The following is a 24,422-nucleotide window of genomic DNA, read 5'->3' on the forward strand; positions in this document are numbered from 1 at the left end:
GTACAAAACATATTACTATAAATTGCTGGACTTTATTTGAAAACATGCGAACCAAGTTGGAAAATATTAGAAACATTGCTAGCAATAATTCCTTTAACATTTTTTAATTCTACGAAATATAATTTATTAACATTTCCGAAATTTTTTCGTTTGACTACGAAATCAACTTATTTATTACGTTTTATTGCCTGCCAGAATAGTTAGTTTCGCAGCGTGTAATTTTAATGAGTAAATTCACAGGATTGCCCAAAAACAATAACATTTTTTTTATTAGCCCCCGCACACTAGACAAATTTAAAAACAAATATAAAGGTTAGCAATAGCTGTCAAAAGGCCCGAGGTTTGTTTGTTAGAAAACAAACACCAAGAGCAGTGATATACAGATGACGAAAGAGTAGATCAATACTTCCTCCCAGTCGATCCATGGGCCTGGTTCCATCCGGGCTATCTTCGCGTCTGCCCTTATCAAGCGCATGCACTGGTTGGCCAGAATATGCATATTGAAATTGATCACCTTGTTCGCCCTCTGCACGTAGAGCAGATTGTTGTAGAAGTTTGTGAAGCTGAGTCTGAAGGCCCGTTCGTAGATCTTGTCCAGCGTCTCTCGAGGCATATCCATCCTGGCCAGCAGAAGGTCCTGCAGTCCTCGCACGCCATGGTCAGGATGCTGGATCTCCCTGTGATCCATCAATCGGAAACGTTCCCGTCGAGATGGCTTCTGCATTAGGCGCTGCAGGATCCTGCGCAGCACCGCCTCCTGGAAGGGAGGAATGCGATGCTTCGACCTGCTCGATTTCTGCAGCAAGTGCAGAGCCTCTTCGTAGTCCTTGCGGCACATGGATATGATTATACTGTCGGCAATTTTGCGCTGACGGTCGGTCAGCCTCAGATTTAAGCCCGGCATTGAAAATAGTTATAATAATAAAATGTGAAAATTTTTTGAATATCGGAGATCTCTGACTGGCTTGTGGCCTTGTTCAATGCCGTTTGAAATGATTTTGATCAGACTTTGTGTTCTGGGCTGCTTTCAAAGGTACAGATAATGCTATGGCTGCTTCGATATAGTTTTGTTTTATTTATACTTGGACTTCACCGAACTACCCTTAAATATATTATTCTTATATCCTTGTTATATTTTTATCGCTTGCAGTCATTTTGAAAAGTAGATTTATTTTAAATGTTATTTTTTCACTTCAACATTGGTTTTGGCATTGTTAATAAAATAATATTTTACAAAATAAGAAGCTAGAATAACGGTGTTAGTATCTTCAGGTATCATTTTAATTTCTTTTCTTCGTATTTAAATGTTTAACTCTTCTCTTACACTGCTTTGATTTACTTGATTAAATATATTTTACTATAGTAAAAGGCAAACAATTTTTTAAATTGGAAAGATAGTATAATTTCGATAGCATCTTCTGTATCCATTATACTTTCTCTTCTTCGTACTTTGATTTTCTTAAATTTATTTCCTTTTAACCAAGACCTCATCTCCTTTTTTCGCCAGCTCTTGGTTCAGTTAAGTCCAGTCCATTGACCTGGCCTTGTGTGGATTTGGACTTGGTCCTGGACTTTCTTAACGTTGCTGGCGTTGCCCCCTCACAATTAATTTTGGCGATTTACTTAATTCCTTTTTCTGTCTATCGAAGCAATTAGGGGCGTGCTTCTGCTAAATTTTTTCGATTTTGATTGATGCATTCCGTACGAGGACGTGAGTGGCTTGCCTTGGTTCAAGTTATCCGCATTACTCATTCGAGATTTCACTTAATCAAACTTCTAGTTGCGTTTTCATCAGCATTTTCCGGCCTTTTATTAGCTTTTCCTTTGGGCCATTTCATTTGCATTCTTCACTGGCGTTTTTTCGTTTGTGTATGTTTGTGTATATTTGTTGGTTTTTTTGTTTGCTGGCAAAGCAACAAATGATGCGTAAGAAATGCTTTAATAAACATGGAACCAGTTTCCTTTTTTTTTTGGAGGGGGCAGGAAGATGGTAGTTTGCTTTCCGGGCCATTTGCCTGGAAAGTCTTTAAGTTGGGTCCCGCATATACATATATAGATGGTTCGTATCGGAAGGTACGTGTAGTTTTCCGGGGGCCGCACATCTATTCCGTTTGTTTAAGGGCTAATAAATATTTTAGCTGGGGTGGTGCAGAAAAATATGTTTGCAGCAGTTGGAAACAAACGAGCGAGCAAACGAGTTGAGTAAATCAAGCCGCACTTCCGTTTCAAGCTTGTGAGCTTGGGGTCCCATGGTGGAAGCCCCCCTGAAAACCCCCTAAAACCCCCTAAAAAGCGCCCCAACCTCCGTACCTAAAAAAACCCCTTTTCCTGCCCTTGCTTGTCTGCTGTCTGCTTTCTAACTGAATGAAAGCCTTGGCGCGTTGACTGATTTCGAATGGATTTTCCACGCTTTGCATGTGTGTGTGTGTCAGTGTTTCGGTGCTCGAGTGTGTGCGAGTATCTGTGTGAGGCACAAAATCCCGTAGGTGCAAAATAGCGCACTCCAGGCAACGAAGCATGTGCACATTTGTGTTTTTTTTTGTTTTTTTTATTTTTTCATCCTTTTCTGCCGACTCTGTGCCGGTCCTCTGCTCCTTTTTGTATTTCATTTGTTTTGTTTCATTTTTTTCACTATGAACAACAGAAGAAAAGATATCAGGGGTGTACAAGCAGGGGCTCAGCGAATAAAAACTTCAGTTGTAGCAAGGTTAATATTTAAAAATATATCACTTAAAAATGAAAAAGGAAATATTTCTCTAAAAAATAATTTAGGATCAAAGTTTTTTATAAATGAATTTTAAGTTTGGCCTATATAACAAAATAAATTTGTAAACTTAAATTTCCCAGAAAAATTTTAAAATTAAAATTTTGAAAAGCAGCAGCAAGAAAATTAAAGAAAATCAATTAACAAAGTTAAAGTGATGGCAAAATAAATTTGTAAACATAAAAAGCGTATAACATTTGTATAATGTATACCTAAAAACATTTAAATAGCTTGGAAATTTAAAGTTTTGATCACTTAAATAATTTCAAAGTTAACTAATTGTATTTAATTTAAAAAGTAAATTTAAAAAAATGTAAAGGAGTGTACAGGTAATTCTAAATGTCGAGCTGGCAGAACCAGCACTCCTTTTTTGGCCTGGTCCTCGACTGAGGTTTCATTGTGCCCATTGTTGTTGCTGTTGTTTAAGAAACAGTTGGCAGAAGACGAAGCCGAAGAAAGAGGAGAAAGCGGTGAAAGGGCCTGAAGAGGGCAGGGGCAGGGGCAGGGGCAGAGCAGAAAAAGAAGGGGCAAAATTGTGCGGCAAAATAAAATAAACAAACGTTTGGACGGACGCACTTCTGGGATTGGTAAGGGAATGGGAATGGAGCTGCCTCTTTGTTTCCTCCTCTGTTTCTTTCCGTTTTTATTTTCCAGCGATGTGCTTAAGCGGAAAACAACATTTTGCTACTGGTGTTGCAGGTTGCAGATTGCAGATTGCATATTGGAGATTGCATGTTGTATGTTGCTAGTTGTGGCGGCTGCAACTGACATCCGGGGGACTTATTGAGGTGTTAGGCTAAGATAATTTCAAAAATTGAATCTTAGAGGAACAAAAAAGAGTGAGAAATGTCATAGAGATTTGGCGAGCACTCTGTGGCCAATGCGGCGTATACGTGATATTGCGTATACTTGATATTGCTGCACACAAAAGAAACGTGATAATCAAGACAAGGCAACAAGAGGCGAAAGAGTGGGTAATAAACATACAACCAAGATGGGCATGAGCTGATTGCTTCAGTTTGCAATTTACTCGTCCCCAGATGGAGTATATCCATATATATATAGAGTTATATATGTGCATATGTGGCGGGCTGAAGACTTGATTTCTGATCATATATCAAAGCTGACCGAAAACGGAAGTCCCTACAACAGCTGTGTGTGTGGTGTCCTGTTGATTTCCTGTCTTGCCAGCTGCTCGAGTGTGTGTTTGTTGTATATAGGTTCCTGTTCCTGAGAACTGAATAATGTTTCCCAACTGAATATTGTCAAATGCAGGCCGAGAAATAAATGGAAACTATATCAAAATATAGAAAAAAATATATTTTCGTTTATATACAAATTTTAGATAATATTTAACAATGTGGGTGCTTAAGGGACGGACAGACAGTCGGACATCGACTCGGCTAGTGATCCTGATCAAGAATACGAGTATATATGCTTTATAGGGTCGAAATTGCTTTATTCTACCTGTTGCATACCTTCCGACGAATCTAGTATACCCTTTTACTCTACGAGTAACGGGTATAAAAATATTGTTTTTCCAAAACTTTTTCCCTAGTGCATTTACCCCCTGGTTTAATGTCCTATTCCTGTTTTTCGTCATTCGCTTAGCACAGCAAATTAGCATTCAGCCAACATGTGTTTGGCTGTCAGTCTGGAAAAGCCCCTCCACCACTTTTCCCCCTTCATTTTCTAGTTAAGTGTGTCACATTAAATGATACGCAACACTTGACACCAAAATGAGCCAAAGAGGAAAACTAAAACCGAAAGCCAAGGAAATAGACCAAAATGGAGGAAAATCGACACACAGACGAGTGCATGTTCGTACTTTATTAATGAGTTGTTTGGAGGAAAAATCAATAGGGAACAAATTAAATCACTACTCTAAAGGGGGTTCCTTTTTTAATGGTTAGGTATGTAATATTGTTTTTTTAGCCCCAAATGTGAGGGTATTTTCCCTAAGGCAATGTCGCATATACATATGCAAATCAAGGGCCACAAAACGGAAGTTGATTTCAAGTTTTCTTAGCCCGAGGCAAAGACAAAGGTTTTATGGAAAAAAAAGAAAAGTGCTGGGGTGAGAAGCAAATAGAAGTTGACTCAAGACAAACAAACAAGCAGAGGCCAAGTCAAGAGGTGACAGGAAACAAGATGCGGTACGTGCTCAAGATCCTGGGACAGAGTAGGCACTACGAAGTCCGTCTTTCCAGCCCCCCAGTCCGAGTCATCCCGTCAAGCCGAGACATTCGATTTCGAAATAGCCCCCCGTCCCGAAATCACGCCCAAAATTCCCAGTTAAAACTGAGAACGACGGATCGAAGAAGAATTCGGGAGATTTGAGCCAAGTGCATAATAGACAAACAATGAAGACCAAGTCCAAGCAGCGTTCGCCAATGAAAGCGGTTAAGAAAATGTCAAAATCTAAAGTCTCGAGTCCCTGCAAGGCCGTCAAGTCGAAGAAACAGCAGAAATCTTTGAAGAATCCGATGAAGAAACCCTTGCGACGCTCTCCGCTGATGCGTGCCGCCCTGCAGCCTACAATTTTAGGTTCCGCCAAGGTTAAGCCGCTGGCCAAATCGCATGTGACCTTCAAGAAGAGCCATAAAAAACCGGTGGATGCATTGCAATCCCTGGGAATGTCCCGCAGGACCAAGCTCATAGATGCCAGTCCGCAGAAGAAATCGGGCACTACTCCGGTGCTCTTCCTGCTCAAGGACTCAAAGGGCCAGAAAATAAAGAAGTCTTCGACGGCGGGAAGAAGAAAACAACGATTGCCGCGCATGGATCCCCGGTGGATGAGTCAAGTGGAGAAGAGGACCGCCACCGAGGGTGTGGACTTCTTCTATAATCTGGGCATGAGAGGCCAGAAGCCGGCGAAGGATCAACAGGTGCGACAGCAACGTGGTGGTGGAGGAGCAGGATTCGAGGGCAGATTGGCAGGCGGAGAAGGAGTAGGTGGAGGAAAAGGAGGATATAGATTGGGTGGTTCGGCTGCTCTGCCAGGAGCAGGGAGACCCGGCCCCTCTGGATTATCGTCCATTGTGGGCGGTGTCATCGCCGCCAAGGATGTGGTGGTGCCGCTGACCAACCGACTGCCCATCATCGACTTCATCTCCACCAACGAGTTCCAAAATATGTATGCCTCTTCGATCCGGAAGCCGCAGTCCCGGAGGTTTTTCCATTGACGAGTGGCGAGTAACTATTAAATGTGTTATAAGTGGATCAATATTTCCTCGACAAAATGGTTTCGCGGCTCCTTATTTTTATATATTTTCAAGTATAAATTATCCGTGAACCAAATGGAGATGAGACAAAAATTATTTAAAAATAACGAGTAACGAGTGCACATAACTACCAAGAAACAGGTTTTAAAGTGATATGTATATTTCCTTTTATTGTTGTTAGCAAGGCAAATTACAGTGAATCTAATGGATTTTGTGAAAATATTCAATATCTTAACCATAAACTAAACTTTAACCAACGATTTACGATATAAATCTGATCTTAATATGGAAAACCTGTGACATGGGTAATGGAATCAGTAATCAACGAGTATGGAATTTCTGAACAACAACGGAAAAACTTATCCGCACAAGTTTCAAACGAACGCGAAACATTTTCATTTCGGTTGGTTTATTTGGACATACCAGAAATACATATTCCCAAATGAAATTGTTGGACAAGATGGTGTGGGAATGGGAATGGGGTTTGGGAGAAGGGGTATTGGGGTCTTGGGTCTTGGGTCTGGGATTTTCGGATGGATTTCGGGTTGGCTTCCGCGAGGTCGGCGGGGCAGTAAGCGAACTTTTGCGCAAATTATCTGCGTCGCGTTTATTTCGCGCAAACAAATCGCAAAACTTTTGCAGACGGCGACCCAGCGACTTGGACTGCTTGCTCCTCCTGAATCCCCCGGCTCCTCCCAATCTCATCATCGTCCTGGTGCAGTTGTAAAAGTTTTGCCGGCACAAAAGTTTCGGGGGCCAGAAATCCTTGCTCCCGGCATCGGTTTTTTCGGGGGCATCTTGCAGCAATTTACGGGAAGAAACTTGAGAAGCGAATGGAAGATGGAATCCAGGCAATTGATGCAGCACCAGCCCCCCACAAGGGGGTCGAAAGGTCAAGGGGGCGGCACGTTCCCATTCTGCCATTTGTGTTGTTGCAACGAGAGTTTTTCGGCTTGTTTTCATTTTCGCCGCCGGGGAATTTGCATTTTGCCCAGAAGCCCAAGACGACGACTGCGGCTTTTAACCGCAAACCGAACGGAAATTGAGATTCATTTAATTCATTGTGCGCCGAGCTGGATTTTTGGGGTGGCAAAGGGTTAAGCATTGTATTGCACGGGAAAAAACGATGATTCCATTAGAATAGAATGTTAATTTAAGGACATTTTTGGAAATTCATAAAAGTTTAAATATTTACTCGTTACTTTTGTTTCTTCAAATGAGACATTCTCTAGTTACTTAGCCCCTTTTAATTTCTATTCTTTTTGTTGTTCTTATTCTGTTTTGTTGAGTTGTTAATATTAAAGAATAGTAATAAAAGGAATACTATTATATTTTTATTTTAATCGTTATGGGTTACCACACTAGTTACTCGTTACTAGTTACTTTATATAAAAAGAAGGGCTTATTATATATATTTTTGAAGACTTTTTACGGTGTACGAGAAAACTTCGTTGACAGGCATAATCAGCATGAACAGGAGAAAAAGGGGGTGTGCAAAAGAAGAGCAGCAGGAGGAGCTCTGGAGGATCTGGAACCACAACCGACAACATTTAAATGACTGCAGCGACGTCAACGGCAACGCCTTTGCTAATATTTATGCCCCGAGCTTTATAATCGTGGCAGGACCGTGATTCAGGCGGGGATTGGAGGGATTTTGAGACGGGAATGGTCGTTGGTGGTTGGTGGCTGGTGGATGGAGGATGTAGGATGTAGGATGTAGGATCCAGGATCCAGGAAGAAGAATGGTGGAGGGCCAGTGTCCGCCCGAAAGAACATGGCTGAAAGCACACTTTTGGCCAGTCGAAAAAATCCTTGATTGCATTCAAGTTGAAGAGCAAGGGGGCCTTTGAAAAAAGGAGAGCGGTGCCATCGAAGACGCCAATTGGAATGGAGACTCTTTGTGCCACTAAGTGCGGCTGAATTGGCCTGGCTGCCAGGATGAGAATGGGATTAAATAAAGCCCCCCCCCTAAGAAGAGGTTACGTAATATTCGATGGGTTGGGCAGGGGTTAACTAAACCGAGATGCAGACAGACGATAAAAAGCTTAATAATCTTGGGGAGCCATTAGGTCAACTATAATTATCAAGTTGTGCTTAAGAAAGATGTTGGTCCCGTGATAAAAGGGGTTTAATGGATAGAAATTACTAGTCTTAGACAAATAAATTGAAAATTATATAAAAAATTAATTATATAGTTATATAAGACTTAAAATATGTTTTTTCTGCTGAGTTTCAAACATACGAATTTTCTCTAAAAATTCTTTAAATATATTTAAGGACAGAGTAAGAAAGGTGATATTTAGTTAGGGCTAGTTGCAGTTTGTTCACATTTATTTAACTAACTAACACATTTCCAATCGTTTGTTCCTCCTTCTCTTTACTCTGATTTTAATTTTTACAGAGGATTTCCGAGACCTGCGAGTGTCATCTCTTTTCGCATTTAAATTGTGTGTGGCGAGCAAATTTGGTTTTCGCACGATTTCATTTCGGATTTCGCATAAATTAATCATTGCCTCGCTCCAAATTCGTGCGGTCAAAGTGGGAAAGTCCAGGGGCGCAGTGGTTTTCCGGTGCGAATGGTCGCTTGTGGATGGTGTCATCTTGGATTTTACTGGGTCATTTCATGGGGCATGTGCAGTGGGACTAGGGGAGGGGGTAGCTGACATGCTTAGAGTTAAACGCACAAAAGCAAGTTGGTTATTTGAATGGGCCAACAGCAATTGATAAACCAATTATGCAGGATGCAAGTGACACTCGACGGCATTCGGGCCATGTGTGTCTATCTCCCTCACCCTCACCCTCAGTCTTTCTCTTTCTCTTCCTCTTGCCATATCCCTTTCCCTTTCTTGCCACATCTCACCGTCTCTTTCTCAGTGCCAGTTCCCATTTCGACCTGCTTATTGAACGCAATTACCTGACACAGTTCTGTAGTTTACGCAAAAACGATGTCAATGCACGGGTCAAAGTTCAGTTGAACAAAACAGAGACAGAGACAGAGACAGAGATACATACGTATACGTATTGTATGGTGGTGGGGGTGTGCTTAACTTTCCTTTTCAGGACTTTGTTAATTAGGCAAACCCCTGTCCCCGATCCCAAAAAGCTGATTTCCTGCAGTGGAGGCCATCCAACCAATTGACCCAGTAATTCGAGCCAGATAAACTTTCCCAAAAAAAAAAAAAACAAGTCGTAACAGAATACTCGCAACAAAAGTGCAATATTAAAAAACAAAGCCCTTCTTGCCCACAAGTGCAGAAATCGAAAAGCAATGCCAACAAGTTGAAAACTGAAACAGAAATCGCCTCTTAGACAAAAACAACGTGAACTCTTCCCCCACAAAAAGTGGCGTAACCAGCTTGAAAGTAGTGAACGTGGTGTTACTTAGTAATCTACTGGGTAATGGGTAACAACCTAAAAAAATTAACAATTTGTTGGAATTGGTAAAAGTAATTTATAAGTGATGTTATACACTTGCACGGATAATAAAATAATCAAAGAGACTTAAAAGCTCTTAAGCAGTTGATATAAAATATATAAAAGTAAAAAAACTTTTTTTTTATACAATTTTTTCTTTAATATTTTACCTTAGCCTAACAAAATTGAAGTGCATTTCCTTTCGATAAAAGCGTAATTGAAGGCAATTTTCTTTCGTAATAATTGCCGTGGAATTATTTTAATATGGCTCGAACCGTGGACTTCTGAGAATATGGCCATTCATAACTAATGAAACACTGGGGGACCGACTCTCAAGGACTGCGATTACAGGGTAGGCAAGTGCGGAAAGAGGACACCAGTCCGTGGTGACCTCGACCCGGCTATAACTTGTATTTGGTGGCCCATTGTTTTTTGCCAATTTTCCTCCTTTTTATATCGTGATTTTTTCTTTGGCTATGGGAAGATTCGCGCTTACTGGCTTGACCATTGGGCAGCCAGTTATCGCAATCGCAATCGCTATCCATTTCATTTACCGCAGGACAAATTTTTATTGCTGACCCAAGCAGCAAGGACGTCGGCATTGTTTCAATATATATACATAAAATTGCCGGAAAAGTTGCTGCAATTGTCCTCATTTTCTTTCAGTTAAGGACGATTTTATTTGTGAGGCGGCGGAGGGGGAAACACAATAAATGTTGTGCAACATTTTGCATAAATAACAAGGACATGGACAGGACTATGCCCCCCCCTTATGTCCGTTTTGACAGTCGTCAAGTGCATTGTGCACTTTGCCAAAAACAATTTTGCATCTGCAGGATTCAGTGTTGTGCACTCGGTGTTCAGCAGCGCCACTCAAGGACACTCGACTGAATGTTTTTTGAATGAACGAGTGAGTGTTCACTGTTGTTCATACATATTCATACGCAGCGTGCCACAATGTACAATGTACACGTGTGTGTTCGAGTGGGCGTGTAACCACAAGTCAAAAGCCTGTTTAATTATGTTGACAATATGCAAATACCGGGGCTTTTGGACGGACGGCAAAAATAATTGCATTTCGGCTTGCGGTCCGCACTTCATTTCAATTTTTAAATATATTTTGCGATTAGGAATTTGGCAGTTTGTGTTGGATTTTGAGTTCAATGGATGAAAAGTGCGGTGTCTGGTGTGATAAGAGACTCTTGTGCAATTTCCATGTTCAAATCTTGACAATCCTGATCCTTGACTTGTGGTCATGGCAAGTTTTAAACGTTTTGTAAGTGCTTCATAGCCATTTTCTTCTTAATTTTTGCCAGGCGTTAAGTTTTGGATTCAAGACTGGCAAATAAATTTTGTTTATGCATCACAAATTTAAATACCGTTTATGAGGCCTATAATTAACTTCTAAATATTGGTTATTTGTTTAAAAACATAATAGTAGGATCTTTTTAAAACAGGCAAGAACATTTATTTTAAATGCCACATATTGATTTATATTTAAATTTTATAATTTTTTTAATATTGGCTTATAAAAAATATGTTCGCTTCAATTGCCCAAAACCGTAGTCAAGTTTGACTGTATTTAAATGCTTCGATTGATTGAACAATTTTCACATCATTGATTTAATTTGTGTTTTGTTACCGTCTCGCCTGTTTAATTATGTAGAATAATTTGATTTTGCAGCAGATTTCAACTGACATGTGATGGCTTACAGCATTTTGTTGTACTGTTTAACATTTTAATTTTGATTTCAGCTGTTCTTTGTGAACTGTCTGTGTAAAATAAAACTATTGCTTGATAAATGTAGCGATAAATATTTCTGAACTTTTATATATGATTAACAATTAATGGATTTATTATAACGGTAGGACCTGAAATTTCATGAACTAAGCATAAGCAATCTCTAATTAATTTATGATTTCAAGTGGTTTCCTTTGTATCCCGACTTGACCTTTAACCTGCGGTTTTTTTGGTGGTCTAAAGGGCAATTTCGCCATGGATGATTGGATTTCAGCGGTGGCAAATTGAAATCTGTTTCCGATTGATGGGCAGCAATTTGCGCAGCCTGATATTGACGGGTTGCTTAACTGATTGGGGTTATTTTACACCCCCTGTAAACCAGACCCCCCCCCCCCAAGGCCACGGAATTAGCGGGACACATAATGCGATTCATAATGATGGCGAGGCGTGTTAGTTAGGGAGTCCAATTGTTTCACAGACAATGAATGTCATGTGGTGATTAGCATTTTGAACTGCCAACTTGTGGGCTGGACTTAGAGCAGGAAAGGGGGGCATTGGGGGGTTTCGGGGTGGCTGTGGCTGTGGCTTGGGAAAACCCAGCGAGTGTCGCTGACAATTTCCCAGGCTTTAGTTTGTCGTAATTTGAATGCCAACCCGGCTCTCTTGGCTTTATTGTTGTCATATCAAATGCGGCGACTTGGCAATTTATGCTGACAGAATGTCTGCTCTGCAATTTTCATTCCCATCCCCCCCCTTTGTAATTGGATAACATAATATTTAACTAATTTATTTGATATACTATACACACTTGTGATAAATGGTCCACTCTTCCATGTCAAGCATTTAAATGTAAATTCCGAATTTCCCATTTTGCATTTCGCATTTCGCATTTCGCAACTGCAATTGCAATTTATGTCAGAAAGGCATTTCAGAGATGACATACCCGCTGCTCAGAACAGATCAGAACGGAACAGGGGAGTTTCCAAGCCCATTTCGCAAACCATTGTCAGAGGCGTGGCCTAATCAAATTATCGCAAAATTCAATGAATTCGAAATGAGCAGCGTCTTTGAGAGCGATTCAAGTGGTCTGAGTGTCTGGATGTCTGAATGGATGGATGTCTTGGGTGTCTGAATGTCTGAATGTCCAGGGATGCCTTCGTGATTGCTGCTGATTGTCGGAGAACAATTATTTGATTTAATTTAAACTCGGAGATTGTCCTAATGAATTGCCCCAGTTGGCGATTAAGCCGGAATCGAAATGTTTGGCCGGGGAATAATTCAATTAAAATGATTGTGCTTTTGGTTCAAAATATCATAATAAGCTGATTATCTTTATTGATACTATAGGTTGGTCTTTCAAAATCAAAATTTGTTAATGGGGATTTTAAATGCAGAGAAATTATAGGATTTTGGACATATAAATTGCGTTTTATATATTTCATTTTTATATTTTTAATGTTTCAAGATTATGTTAAAACTTTTAAAATATATTTTGGCACAGAATTACCAAATTAACGAACGTGATGCCCCAATTAAAGTTGAAACTTATCAATAACTGAATAATAAACCCGATTGAGCACCAACCTCAGACCATATCAATTAATTTATTCCGAGAGAAATAATGTGGTGCAATAATTATGGCAATATAATAAATAAATTGAGTGGTAAATTAGTTAAAACTTAATTGGCTTTAGCTGTGTATATCCATAACATAAATATAAAAAACTTTCGGCTACTGAATTAGTTATCTCCCAATTAACTGATTGAGAATGTACCCGGCTAAGCACCAATTTCAGACCATATCATTTGGGTTTTTTGTTTTGGGCCTCCCCTTATCGTTTTGGTTTTTCCCGATTTCCGCCTCCGAACTCCGAAACTAATTGAAAGCCCACTGAAATTGCCAAAAGCCACTCCAAATTGCCCGCCGCCCAAAAGCAAGGACCATTAGGGGACCACTTGAGTGTAGCAATGTGTCAATTAACAATTTGCGCGCACTGTGTTTATGATACTGGTTTCGTTGGCCGGGATGCTAAATTATGTTGCCCAGTTCTGCGCTCCCAACTCTCCTGACCCCTGACCCCTGGCCCTGGCAAATTTATGCGCATCATTAGGGCCAAATAACTATATTGTGTGTTACGCATACCACCAGCTACATACATCTATATCTATATAAATATATATAAACATATTTAGTGCTACAGTCGCAGCTGTAGACAAACGCCAGCCAAGTCCACTCAATTTGTTTGTTTTCACGAACATTTAAGTGGCTCAAGTGGCCGAGCTAAATTCCCAATTGCTGTACATGTTGTAACTAAGTGTTAATAGCATGGCTGGGTGGGTGGTCTTCGCCCCTTCCCGGAATACCACCGGAAAACCCCCATCCACCCACTCGGCATTTGACAAGCTCAAGTGAGAAATTGCCGTAAAAATAAGTCAAGTAAAATTCTGATTGCGAGAATCATTTAGTTGAACTCATTTGATAACTTTGCTTACCAACTGGAAAGGTCTTCAAATTTAAGTACAAATGAAAAAATATTATATAATCCCTTAAAACCACACTGCTAGGAACTTTGTATAGTAAGCATCTGAAGGAACAAGAATAGTTCCCACTTAAAACGACTCCTTTCAAACGCTTTGACTAATCCCTCGGCCAATTTCCAATCCATTGGCTTGGCCAATTAGGCAAATCAAATTGACCAAGAGCTCGAAACTTGGATTGCGCCGCACAAACACACAGAAAAGCTAATCAAAAGCCGCCGACAAAAGGAATGAATGAATGTGAAAGTGGGGAAAGTAGAGGGGTGAGCTTTCATGGGGGAAGAGGGGAGGGGAGGGGAGGGGAAAGCTGCCGGGATGAGGTGACAAAATCGCATTACAACAATTAAAGCACACACGCTCCCTTGACGTTTTTTGCACCCTTTTTGTTTGCCAGTTTGGCAGCAAATTGTCTAACAAAGACTTAAAGGCTTAAAGCGCAAATAATCCAGATAGGCCAATAGAGGGTTAAGGGGGGTGGTTTTGGGAGGGGCTTAGGGCCATTCAATCAACGAAAATGAAAATGAAATGAGGGTGGATGGGGGATGGGGGATTGCGGGTGCGGTGTGTGTGTGCGCACTTATTCATTCATTTGTGTACTAATAGGCGCACAATCAGACAAAATGACAGACAATCAGTCAAACAAACAGACAAATATACACCCACACCCACACACAACCACATACACCCACATCCACACCCCCACACACAATCACACACTCACACGGCCGAGACAAACAAACATGCAGACAAACAAAAGCGGTTGGCGATGGCAGCCAACAAACGACATTATCCAAAGTCAACAGCACAAACAAATCACACGCACCCAAGCACAGCGCTGTTTCAAAAAATAGTGAGGCTGCTATTTTTTCAATCAATTTGCAAATCAAATATTAACTAAATAGATGGGGGATTTTAAGCTGCATTTCGCACCAAAGAGCATGTTTTAAAACTATACATAAGTTATAAAGAGATTTAAATAAAACGAGGCCTAAAAGGACAGTTAGGTTCATTGGAACTTTTACAACTCCATATTTTTAAACTGGTATATAGTTAATAAGGACATTCAAATAATTGACAATGTTACATCATTAATAATTGTAGTATTTAAAAGACTTAATGAGATATATCATATATCATTAAAAAAAAACGCAGCTTAAATCAAGACCTTTGAAAGACTATTTATAAAATCAGAATACTTTCCTTAAAAAATTATTCTATTTTATTTTTATAACTGCTTCTATAATATCATTCTTGTACCTATAAATATGAAATATTATATTTTGGATTTTAGATAACTGTGTACTTATTTTCCTTGAATTTTCTCTCCATGTACACCTGCCTTAATTAACTGCCGGTGCACTATCCTAATTGCTATTTTCGTGACCGCAGCTGTATACAAGCATACACTTAACATCGGTACGGGCACCCACACATTTGCACACTCGTAGACCGCCGCACACACACACACACATGCATACCCACACCCACACACAGGCACGCATTAGGTGCGCTCTTTATGTTTTATCTCAAAATGCGATGCTTGGCTGCTGATGAGTGCCAGCCACAGCCGCCCCCTCCCCCTTTTCTCTCAAGAGATGGAAGCTTGTCATTTACCCACATCCAAGCCAAGCCCCCCTCGAAAAAACCTCTCTGCTTCCATGTCCTTTTTTCACTGCTTAGGTTGAATTTTGAGTTCTGCTTGTTCACTTAATGATTCTGTTTGCCATTAATGCAGCCATGTTTTTGACAGTGTTGGAAAGTGGAAAGGGAAGCAAAAGAATTTTAAGTTGAATCTAGTTTTGCCAGCAAGACAGAGAGGCTTTTTAGGCAAGTGTTGCTCTGGTGATATAAGTACTCAATGGTAGAGGCATTTAATGTAGGAGTGTTGGTGAACGTCAGAAAAACTTGTGTTATTGGTTTTTTATATTTTAATAATTTATAGGGTTTTTAATTCATATTACCCAACCCTATTATTGAACTATTTTTAAGGGACTTATGTTTTTATATTTGATAGGTTTTAATAGATCACCTAATTCAAATTTGGCCAGCTGTCTTGTTACCCAACCCTGATTTCTCCCCATAAAATAAAATTACTCGAAAAAAAAGAAACCCTAAGGAGTTTTCCGGCAGCGTTTTCCTCACAGCCCGAAGGGCATCCACCGAGTTTCGTGGGGAAAAGCCGGTCGACTTTCTTGTTCGCTTGTTAACTTTGACTCACTGCGGATGTTTCTTGTTGTGGCCCTTTGGTATTGTTGTTGCTGGTGACTGCATAAACCGCTTAGCGGGCGTAATTTAAATCGCCTTTGTTGTTCAAAAACTCGTGCGGAAAGCCTTTCAAAATGATTATCATAATGGGCCAATGGCAAATGGTGTTAGCAACTGGCTTTTCCTTTGATTACTGCCGCCCCTGCCGTTGATAAGGGGAATATATGTGGGCGCTTCTGTCTCTAAAACATCTTCGTAGGTGGCTTGTTTTTTCGGCTTCTGTGTTAGTACTTAGTAGGATTGGATTGCCTATTTATTGGATTTAATTTCAGATTTCCCACTTTCATGTTAAGGTTCTAGTTAGCAGAAAGAGAAAATTAGCTTGAAGTTAAATTCTTGGAAGGTTAATTCCTTAACTTAATGGGAATGGAATTTTACGAACGATCTTTATACAGTTTGTAATCGCAATTTAAACAGGATCCACCACTATGCTTTTAGTTAAGAGTTTTTAGTCATATAAAACCTTGGTAGTTTATATTTATCTTGTGCAAAAAATTCTGTGGAAAACATCGGCTAATTATAAGTCAAACTGTCTGTTAATTTTTCGTTTTGTTGTCGGGCTCCGAAAGGTGAAGAGAAAAAAATGTTTTGGTTGGGACTTAGTATTTTCGGGATCCAAAAATTGCCTGTCGCTGGTTACGTGTAACAAGTAAACTTGTCTGGCTAAGCAGGGGCTTAGTCCCGTGAGGGGCGGGGGAGGCGTGTGCCCCCGGGGAACTTAAGCCAAGAAATCCAAGACATTCCATACTGTTTTCCGGGTTCCCCGTTTGCTTTTTTTCTTGCGTTATCCCAAGTTATTGATCAAGCTCGCCCAAAAAATGCAGTCTCAGTTTGTAGCCCCCGGCCGCACGACGCCCCTGTGTCTGGGACATGACAGCTCGGTAGTTGGGAATCCCCTTGCAGTTGATTTTTTTTTGTTTTTTTTCGGCGTGTATGGCCCAAAAGTCTTCAACTGCAACTTGTGTTTCTCGCTTTTTCCACGACTGTCGAACATTTTTCGTGTGCAGTGGCAAAAATTCTCGCGTCTGCCGGCGGGGGCGGCTGGCAGCGCCAAGGGGGCGTGGCAAACATTGGCAATGTCTGCACGCGATGTTTAACGTCTGCTTTTCCCGGATTCCGAGTTCCTGAGTTCCTGAGTTCCGAGCTCCCGAGTTCCCGATTTCCCGGATCCTGGCTCCTGGATCCTTTTTGGCCGCCACCTCCTCCTGAGTCCCAGACGATAGGCAAATGCAAACAAGAAACTTTTTCGGCCGAAACGGAGGAGAAACCGCCAGACCATGCCCCCTTCTTTCGTGCCTCCTCCCTCTTGCCACGCCGCCCCTGAAAATCTCTGTCTGTGTGAGTCCGCCGCTTCCGCTTCCGCCTTTGCCAAGCACCGCCAATCATTGGCGTAAATTGAGCTCATTGTGGTCTAACACCATTACACCGGCCATGTACGACGGCGCCCATGTGTGGGAAGGGCAGCCCAGGGGGGTCAAGGGTTGGCGGCAGGCAGACACAGATAGATGGAGTTGCCAAATTCAACTGTGACTTCACCGCGAGAAAAGAATAGTAAAAAGCTTGATTCAAAATTCATTTAAATATATAACAACATTTTTGGAGCAGAACAAGATTTCTTGAATAGAAATCGGATATTGGCAAAAACCAATATTCTAGTAAAATGGATGTTTTATCTTTTTTAGATAGGGCTCTGCATTGATTCTTAAGAGAAAGAGTTTTATGTATATAGATATTATATATTACTATCTTTTCGAAAATAAGGAAATAAATATTTCCATTGTTTTTTGGATATTCAGTTCCGGAAAATAATATTCAAATTGTTTTTTTTTAGTTATTCAGTTTCAGATTAAAAATACATTTTTTTTTAATGTTTAATACCTTCTACCTATTTTTTCACCCAAGCAAACTAGGTTTTTTGGCAATCATTTTGAGAAATAAAGTCGGAATTGGGAATATCATACCTCGATGAGCTCGTAATTAAATTCCCAATCGATTGGCATTTCAATCCGGAAACTTTAATTTTTGACCGATTTTCGCAAAAATAGACGATGTTACCCCTTAAAAAAATGAGAAAATGGGTCAAAAATTAAATTTCCCGGAATGTGATGGGGATCGGAAGCCTAGGTTTTTAGCTGCTCAAAATAGTCGGTCTTTCAGCTGTGCGCCTCGTTTTGACCAAGTTACGATTGAAAAACCTCATAAAAATAGCGCTATTTTGGTCTGAAACCCTACTACCCCTTTTCCAACCCAAAAAACCAAGGTATTTTGGCAATCATTTTGCGAAATAAAGTCGGAATTGGGAATGTCATGCCTCGTTGAGCTCGTAATTAAATTCCCAATCGATTGGCATCCAAACCAGGAAAATTTAATTTTTGACCGATTTTCGCAGATATAGACGATGTTACCCCTGATGAAAAATGAGAAAATTGGTCAAAAATTAAATTTCCCGGAACGTGATGGGGATCGGAAGCCTAGGATGTTAGCTGCTCAAAACAGTTAGTTTTTCAGCTGTGCGCTTCGTTTTGACCAAATTACGACTGAAAAACTGCAAAGAATAATGGCATTTTTGTCTTAAATCCTTCTACCTATTTTTCCACCCAAGCAAACTAGGTTTTTTGGCAATCATTTTGCGAAATAAAGTCGGAATTGGGAATGTAATACCTTGTTGAGCGCGTTATTAAAATCCCAATCGACACTTTAATTTCTGACCGGTTTTCGCATTCCATTTCCATTTTAATTTCTTGTAATCGAACTTATTTTTTTTACCTAAAAATATTTAGAATATATTTTATGTTGAGAAAATGGTTTAGCTATGTATTTTTTAAGATATATAAACTTTTAGTTGAAGTAGAAATTAGCTTAAATAATAAAAAACAAATATATAAATATTAGGAAATGCATTTTCTCTCAGTGTCCGGCTTAGGCCAAGTCTGGCGGCGCCTGTGTGAAGTCGTTAAATGCGGCAAAGTAAAATAAATTGAGCCAAGTCATGTTTCGAGCATGAAATGCATTTTTATTGCGCCCAAGTAGCGATGGGTGGTACGGCTCTTCTGGGGGAGGGGGCGGGGTGGCTCGGAATTGTGTGTGCACAACATGGGTAACCACCGAAATATATGAACTATTGAAATGCACAAGATATTGACTGCCGACTAACGACCCTCGACCGTCGACTGTCGACTGGCGGCCTCTGGAGTTGCCGGCCATAAAGTTCATAAATTTACGAGGACCCCAAAGCAGCGAGTTGCGAGTGGCAAGTTGCAAGTTGCTTGCTAACAGTCCTTTGAGCAGCAGACAAACTTTCATCGAATGGAAATTATTATTTCATTTATCAGTTTTGCTCAAAGGTTCTGCGGCCCATTAGGAGTTCAAAGTTTCATAAAAAATATGGCCGCTTAGGTACCCTGATTGCAAGTATTTCAACCTTTAATTTGTTATTATTAACCGGATAAGAAAACTAGCGTTTGACTAAAGCTTATGAGTGAGTTTACTAAATAAAGAAATAGGGAGAGGATTAATGGTTTATGTTCTAGTTTTGATTTATTAACCAGAACATAAGCGTTAATCAACCTGAGAGTTATCTTAAATATTTCAAGCTCCTTTCTCATCTGCTGCCTTTGTGCCTTGAGCATTTTTGTAATTACACCTCAACTGGCTTGCATTTAACTAAGTAATTTTCATTCATTCGCTGGACTATTTATTAATTCAACTCTTTATCTCTCCTTATCTCGTTGCAGGTGAGTTTCGTTGGTTAGCCTGGGATTTTCCGGGACTGCCGGGGTTTGGGGGAAAACTGAAACTGGCCACTAATTGCCCCCGTTGGCGGAGATCCCTCAGATGCCTCAATTCCAGACCGCATTCCCCATTTTAACTCTATTTCGCCCCCGGTTTTTCCACCCGCTGTGTGTAATGTAGCCAAGTCTATCTATGTACCCTGTGTTTTTTTTCTGGGCTCTCTCTTTTCATTTTTTTTTTGGGGTTTTTGGTGGGTTTTGAGCTTGAGCCCCCCTGCAGTTTCATAAATTTTAATGTAATATTTCCATGTTGTACAATTTGGCTGGTGGGATTTCAGGAAGGGGAAAGGGGACGAAAAACGCTTACAACGCCGAAAATTATGCTATAAAAATGCACTGCCACTAATTAGGCCAACAAACATGGCAAAACCGCCAGCAGATGCGTTCTTAGAAAAGTTTTCTTGGCCGCCTTTTGATATTATTTTTATGTGGCTATATCCAGTTTTTTCTCCCCGATTTTTTGTGTTTTTTTTTGGCGGGATACTCAATGGCGCTTCTCTTCGCGCGCCCCATTTCTGTTGTAAGTGTAATCATCGCACGATGAAAGCCGCTTACAATAATTGCCCCATCTTGTCCGGACATCGTGTCCTGTATCCTGAGTCCTGTATCCTGGCTCCTGGCTCTTGGCTCCCGGGTCCTGGGTGTCCGAGGAGCAGGCTTCCGGGTGCGGGGCTCCCCTTTTCGCCCTCGCCTGCATTGAAGTCGCTACGTTTTGTGTCGATTTCCGCTCTTCTTTGGCCTCCTCGATGCCTTTTTTTTGCATTTTATTTTCCGAAAGTAATCGCAATTGGCCGGGAATCGGGGGGCTGGCAATTCAGCTTTTTATGGACTAAATGTAAATTGAATCAAGTTATTAGTGAGTTTCCAAGTGAATTAGCCAAGGCAAAGGGAGCGGCGAACAAAAACAGGAAGCTGTTAGCAGATGGGCTGAAAACAAGAGGGAAAACGTTATTTTTATAATGGTTCGTATCTTTTTTGATTCTAAAAATATTTTTTTAATATTCCACATGACATCTACGTAATATTCATATAACCAACTACAATAACTGCAAGTACATATTATATATAATCTAAAAATTATTATAACAACTTAAGGGTTGGTGGGTCTCTATATGTTGAACCATATTTATTTACTTAAAAAAATATCATCAACAATTAATTTTTTATTTATCCAAATATGGTTATCAAAATATAATTACCAATAAAATATTGGATGGTCTCCGTATTTTGAACCTTCAAGAATTATTTGTTAATTAACATGTTTATTTAAAATAACCCAAATACCTATTGTTTGAAAAGTATGAGGGAAGTAAAATATTGGTTGGCATCTATATGGAACCCTCAATAACCATTTTAAATGAAATATTTCTTTAATCATCTAAAATATTTTACTATATTTTATTGGTTTTTTCTTAAATATACGCATTTTACAATATATCCGCATTACTTTTCTTATACCGTTCCATTAGCATTCATTTCCGGTCAACTTTAAGCCACCACTTCGTTGACTTATCGTTTGTTTTAAACTTTTTCGCAAATAATAGAGAATTCTTTCTTTTGTTTATGCCTTTTGGACTTCCTTTGCGTTTCTTCTCCCTTTTCCAATTCTCCCACTTTCCCCGTTCTTCCTTATTTTTTTTTCTTATTCGGACCGTCGGAAATATTAATAAATAATTGTATTCTATGTAAATATTTAAGCGCCCTGTTCAGTCATAAATGTTATTTATTGCCGCCCGGCCACACCCCTTTTTTAAGGATATTTATACCGCTCGGCTTTGTTGTCCTGTCAATGTTGTTGTTGTCCGTTGTGTTTGTATTGTTGGCGCCTAGACGAGGGTCCGCAAAATGCTGGAAAGCCGAAACTTTTTGTTGCCGCTGTGTTGTGTGGTCATTTATGTCATTTCATATTTATTCAGCGGCCTTCTGCATAATTGGCAATCCTCTCGTTTCGCAAAATATTAAAAAAAAGAAAAAATGTGGCAGCACGAAAAGCTTTCAAAAACCACCGAAATAAAAATCGAGAAAGGACCCAACGTCCTTTGGGGGACGGAAAAAAATGGCAGAGACGAGAGCAGATGGTAATAAAATTACAAAAATATCCGAATTTAAGCAGGCCTTTAAAGGGCAGTGTCTGCTTAAAAATAAATCTATGTAAATGCATTTAACGTGGTCGGGATGGGCGGATTAATTGAGTTGCCACTCGGTGGCAGTGGGCTGCTGAATATTGCAGGGTCCTTCCATGGACTCACATCACGCATACGCCATGTGGCACATGCACTCTGTCTCTCTCTATCTCTGCTGCTGCAGCTTTCTCCCTCTGTTGGCCCGACTATTGACTTGGCCCGAAAAGTAGCCGAGAAACGAGAAAGGAGAAACTTGAAACTTGAAACTTGAAACTGGCAAAGAGTTGAGTTTGAGTCAAGTTGATCCAGTGCGAGTGGGTCCCCGGGCATTTTGCGGCTTTTGCGGCCTCCAGCCTCCAGTTTCCCTTGGCCTAAGTATTTCAGCACTTGTGCATATTTTATTGTATTTTAATTAACTAAATCTCCGCCGCCGGCTCCGGACCAGAAACTCTGTCAACTTGCGGTCAGCACAAAAAGTGCGCAAAATTCCAGGGCAGGCCAAAATGCTTTTCCAAGAGTTTCCCTGTTTTCGCTTCAACTGTCCTAGAAATGCGTCGAAATTAAATTAAAATTAAATATGACTGGTCCAGTAAGTTATAAAACTTATGACGACTGTGAAATTTATTAAGTAATTTGAGCAGGACTGAGAAAATGCTTATCAAACTGGGGTTATTTTCCAAAATACAAAAGTTAATATAAATTCCATGGTTTTTTAAACATATCTGAGCATTCACAATTTGTCAAATGTATTTTCGCTCTTTTTTCCGTTTAAAGTAAATAAATAATTTGGATCAGAACATGTGTATCAAGGTTCGAAACTATATTTTACCAAGAAAATAGCATCAACAAAAATGATCATAAATACCACCAATTCAAACCAACCCTTTAGATCGAATAATTTCATAAATATTTTTTGAATTTCATCATAGCAAAATGCTAAAATATATAATTCCATGCTAGAAACCCAGGAGAGATTTATATTTTATTCCCAAGTTTGCTGACAATAAAATTCCAGGAATATATTTAAATAAATATAGAAATATTTGTTGGGTCTTTGCTATTAAAAAAATAAAAGCCATTAGAGATTTTAATATCTCCCTTGATGACTTTTGAATTCCGGGAGTAAAACATGAATTCCAACCAGCCTCTTAGATTCAATAAATTTATAAGAATTTTTCCCCAGATTCATATATTCCTAGCTCTTTCCTACTTAAAAAATAAAGCACAGTAGAGATTTACATTTTTGTGTGCCGGGAATTATCCCTAAACTTGTTGACATTATCAACAAGACAAAGAAGCCAGCTCACCGCTTTTGGCCAAAAGTGTTTGTCATCCGCCTTTGTCTTCGGTGACCGGGTGATAAATCTGCATTAAAACTTCATTCTCGGGACGGCAGAGGAGCATGTTTGTGTGTCCGAAAAATTAAATGTCACGCGCTAAGGTCGGATATGGCTTTCCATGGAATGGAAAGGAAGGGAAAGTAAAGGAAAGCCGGGCCAAAGGGAAACAACTTTTTAAGCCACTCTCCTCCACGTCAGTGGGTTTTGGCTTTCGGCTAATTTATCAACAAATTGTTAAATGCAAGCGACTGCAACTGGAAATAAAGCCCAGCCCTCGGGAAACTTTTTTTTGCTAAGCTGCCGACAGTGAAATCTCACTTTGACAAATTAAATATTGACCGGGGAGTGGCAAAAATTGGGCAGCCAGTCGAGGAGACTTTATCTTTATCTATATATCTATCAAATGCCCCTGGCTTCCTGGCTTCCTGGCTGGATAAATGCAGTTAAATGGCTTTTGGCATCGCTTTTTCGGCCTACTCGAGACCAAGGAGCCCTGGAAAATGGCTTAAAGCCCCCGGGAAAACCACTTCCGACTCCTCGACTTTCCCTCCCCACTTCAGGACATTTTCCGTTCCGTTTTTCCGAAGGGTTTGAAGGGTCGCAGCTGCACGCAAATATTTGCCGCATTTTTTATGCGACCACAAAACACAGTGGGTGCAAGCGAAATAGCAACACACCGGGCGAGCGAGACGGGGCACAAAACCTTTTTATGCGATTTGCGTTTCGTCATAAATTTAACAGCAAGTAAATATTTGATTTGATTTTCACTCCCATCCCAACCGATAGAGCCAGAAACGGCATCAGTTGATTAAATGGCAATTTTCAGCTTTTCAATTTCGGTGATTTTCCTTTATGGATTTAATTGATCGTTTTAAGAGGTGGAAAAAGAACTGCAGATTGTGTGATGTTTGTGAAAGAGTGATTTAATGGAGTATTTCCATAGACGGCTTGTTTGTCAAACGGCGGAAACTGCAGGAGAAAATTTTAATTGGGCTGGCAAATATGTGTTTTTTTAAATATCAATACGAGTCTTAATAAATATTTAGGGTTTTATTTGAACTCTAAATATGTTTCACACTTTATCGATTGAAAGGTATTTCGATTTTTAATCACTTGTATTTATTTTGGGTAGTTAAGACTTATCCGCTTTTATAAAATAAAAAACAATAATCATTTGCGTGGACAATCGTTTGTTTGAGTGATTTTCTTAAACTGAGTTCCT

The 24,422-nt window shown here is 39.9% G+C and overlaps 2 protein-coding genes across 3 annotated transcripts in view; both read left to right on the forward strand.

The window, feature by feature from the left end:
* Positions 1-24,422, forward strand: part of Mnr (Membrane-bound Notch regulator) — an 89,639-nt gene that overhangs the window by 32,837 nt on the left and 32,380 nt on the right. The gene's annotated exons all lie outside the window — the stretch shown is intronic.
* LOC108015223 (uncharacterized) lies at positions 5,026-6,422 on the forward strand. The gene has a single exon (XM_017081565.4). The coding sequence runs from the start codon at positions 5,128-5,130 to the stop codon at positions 5,947-5,949; it is 822 nt and encodes a 273-aa protein (XP_016937054.3). The 5' UTR covers positions 5,026-5,127; the 3' UTR covers positions 5,950-6,422.

Source organism: Drosophila suzukii, chromosome X (genome assembly GCF_043229965.1).
Source record: "Drosophila suzukii chromosome X, CBGP_Dsuzu_IsoJpt1.0, whole genome shotgun sequence".
NCBI classification, from domain to species: Eukaryota; Metazoa; Arthropoda; class Insecta; order Diptera; family Drosophilidae; genus Drosophila; species Drosophila suzukii.

What these genes read in the sequence shown, in the direction of transcription:
- LOC108015223 (XM_017081565.4), top strand. Translation starts at nt 5,128, where the DNA reads ATGAAGACCAAGTCCAAGCAGCGTTCGCCAATGAAAGCGGTTAAGAAA.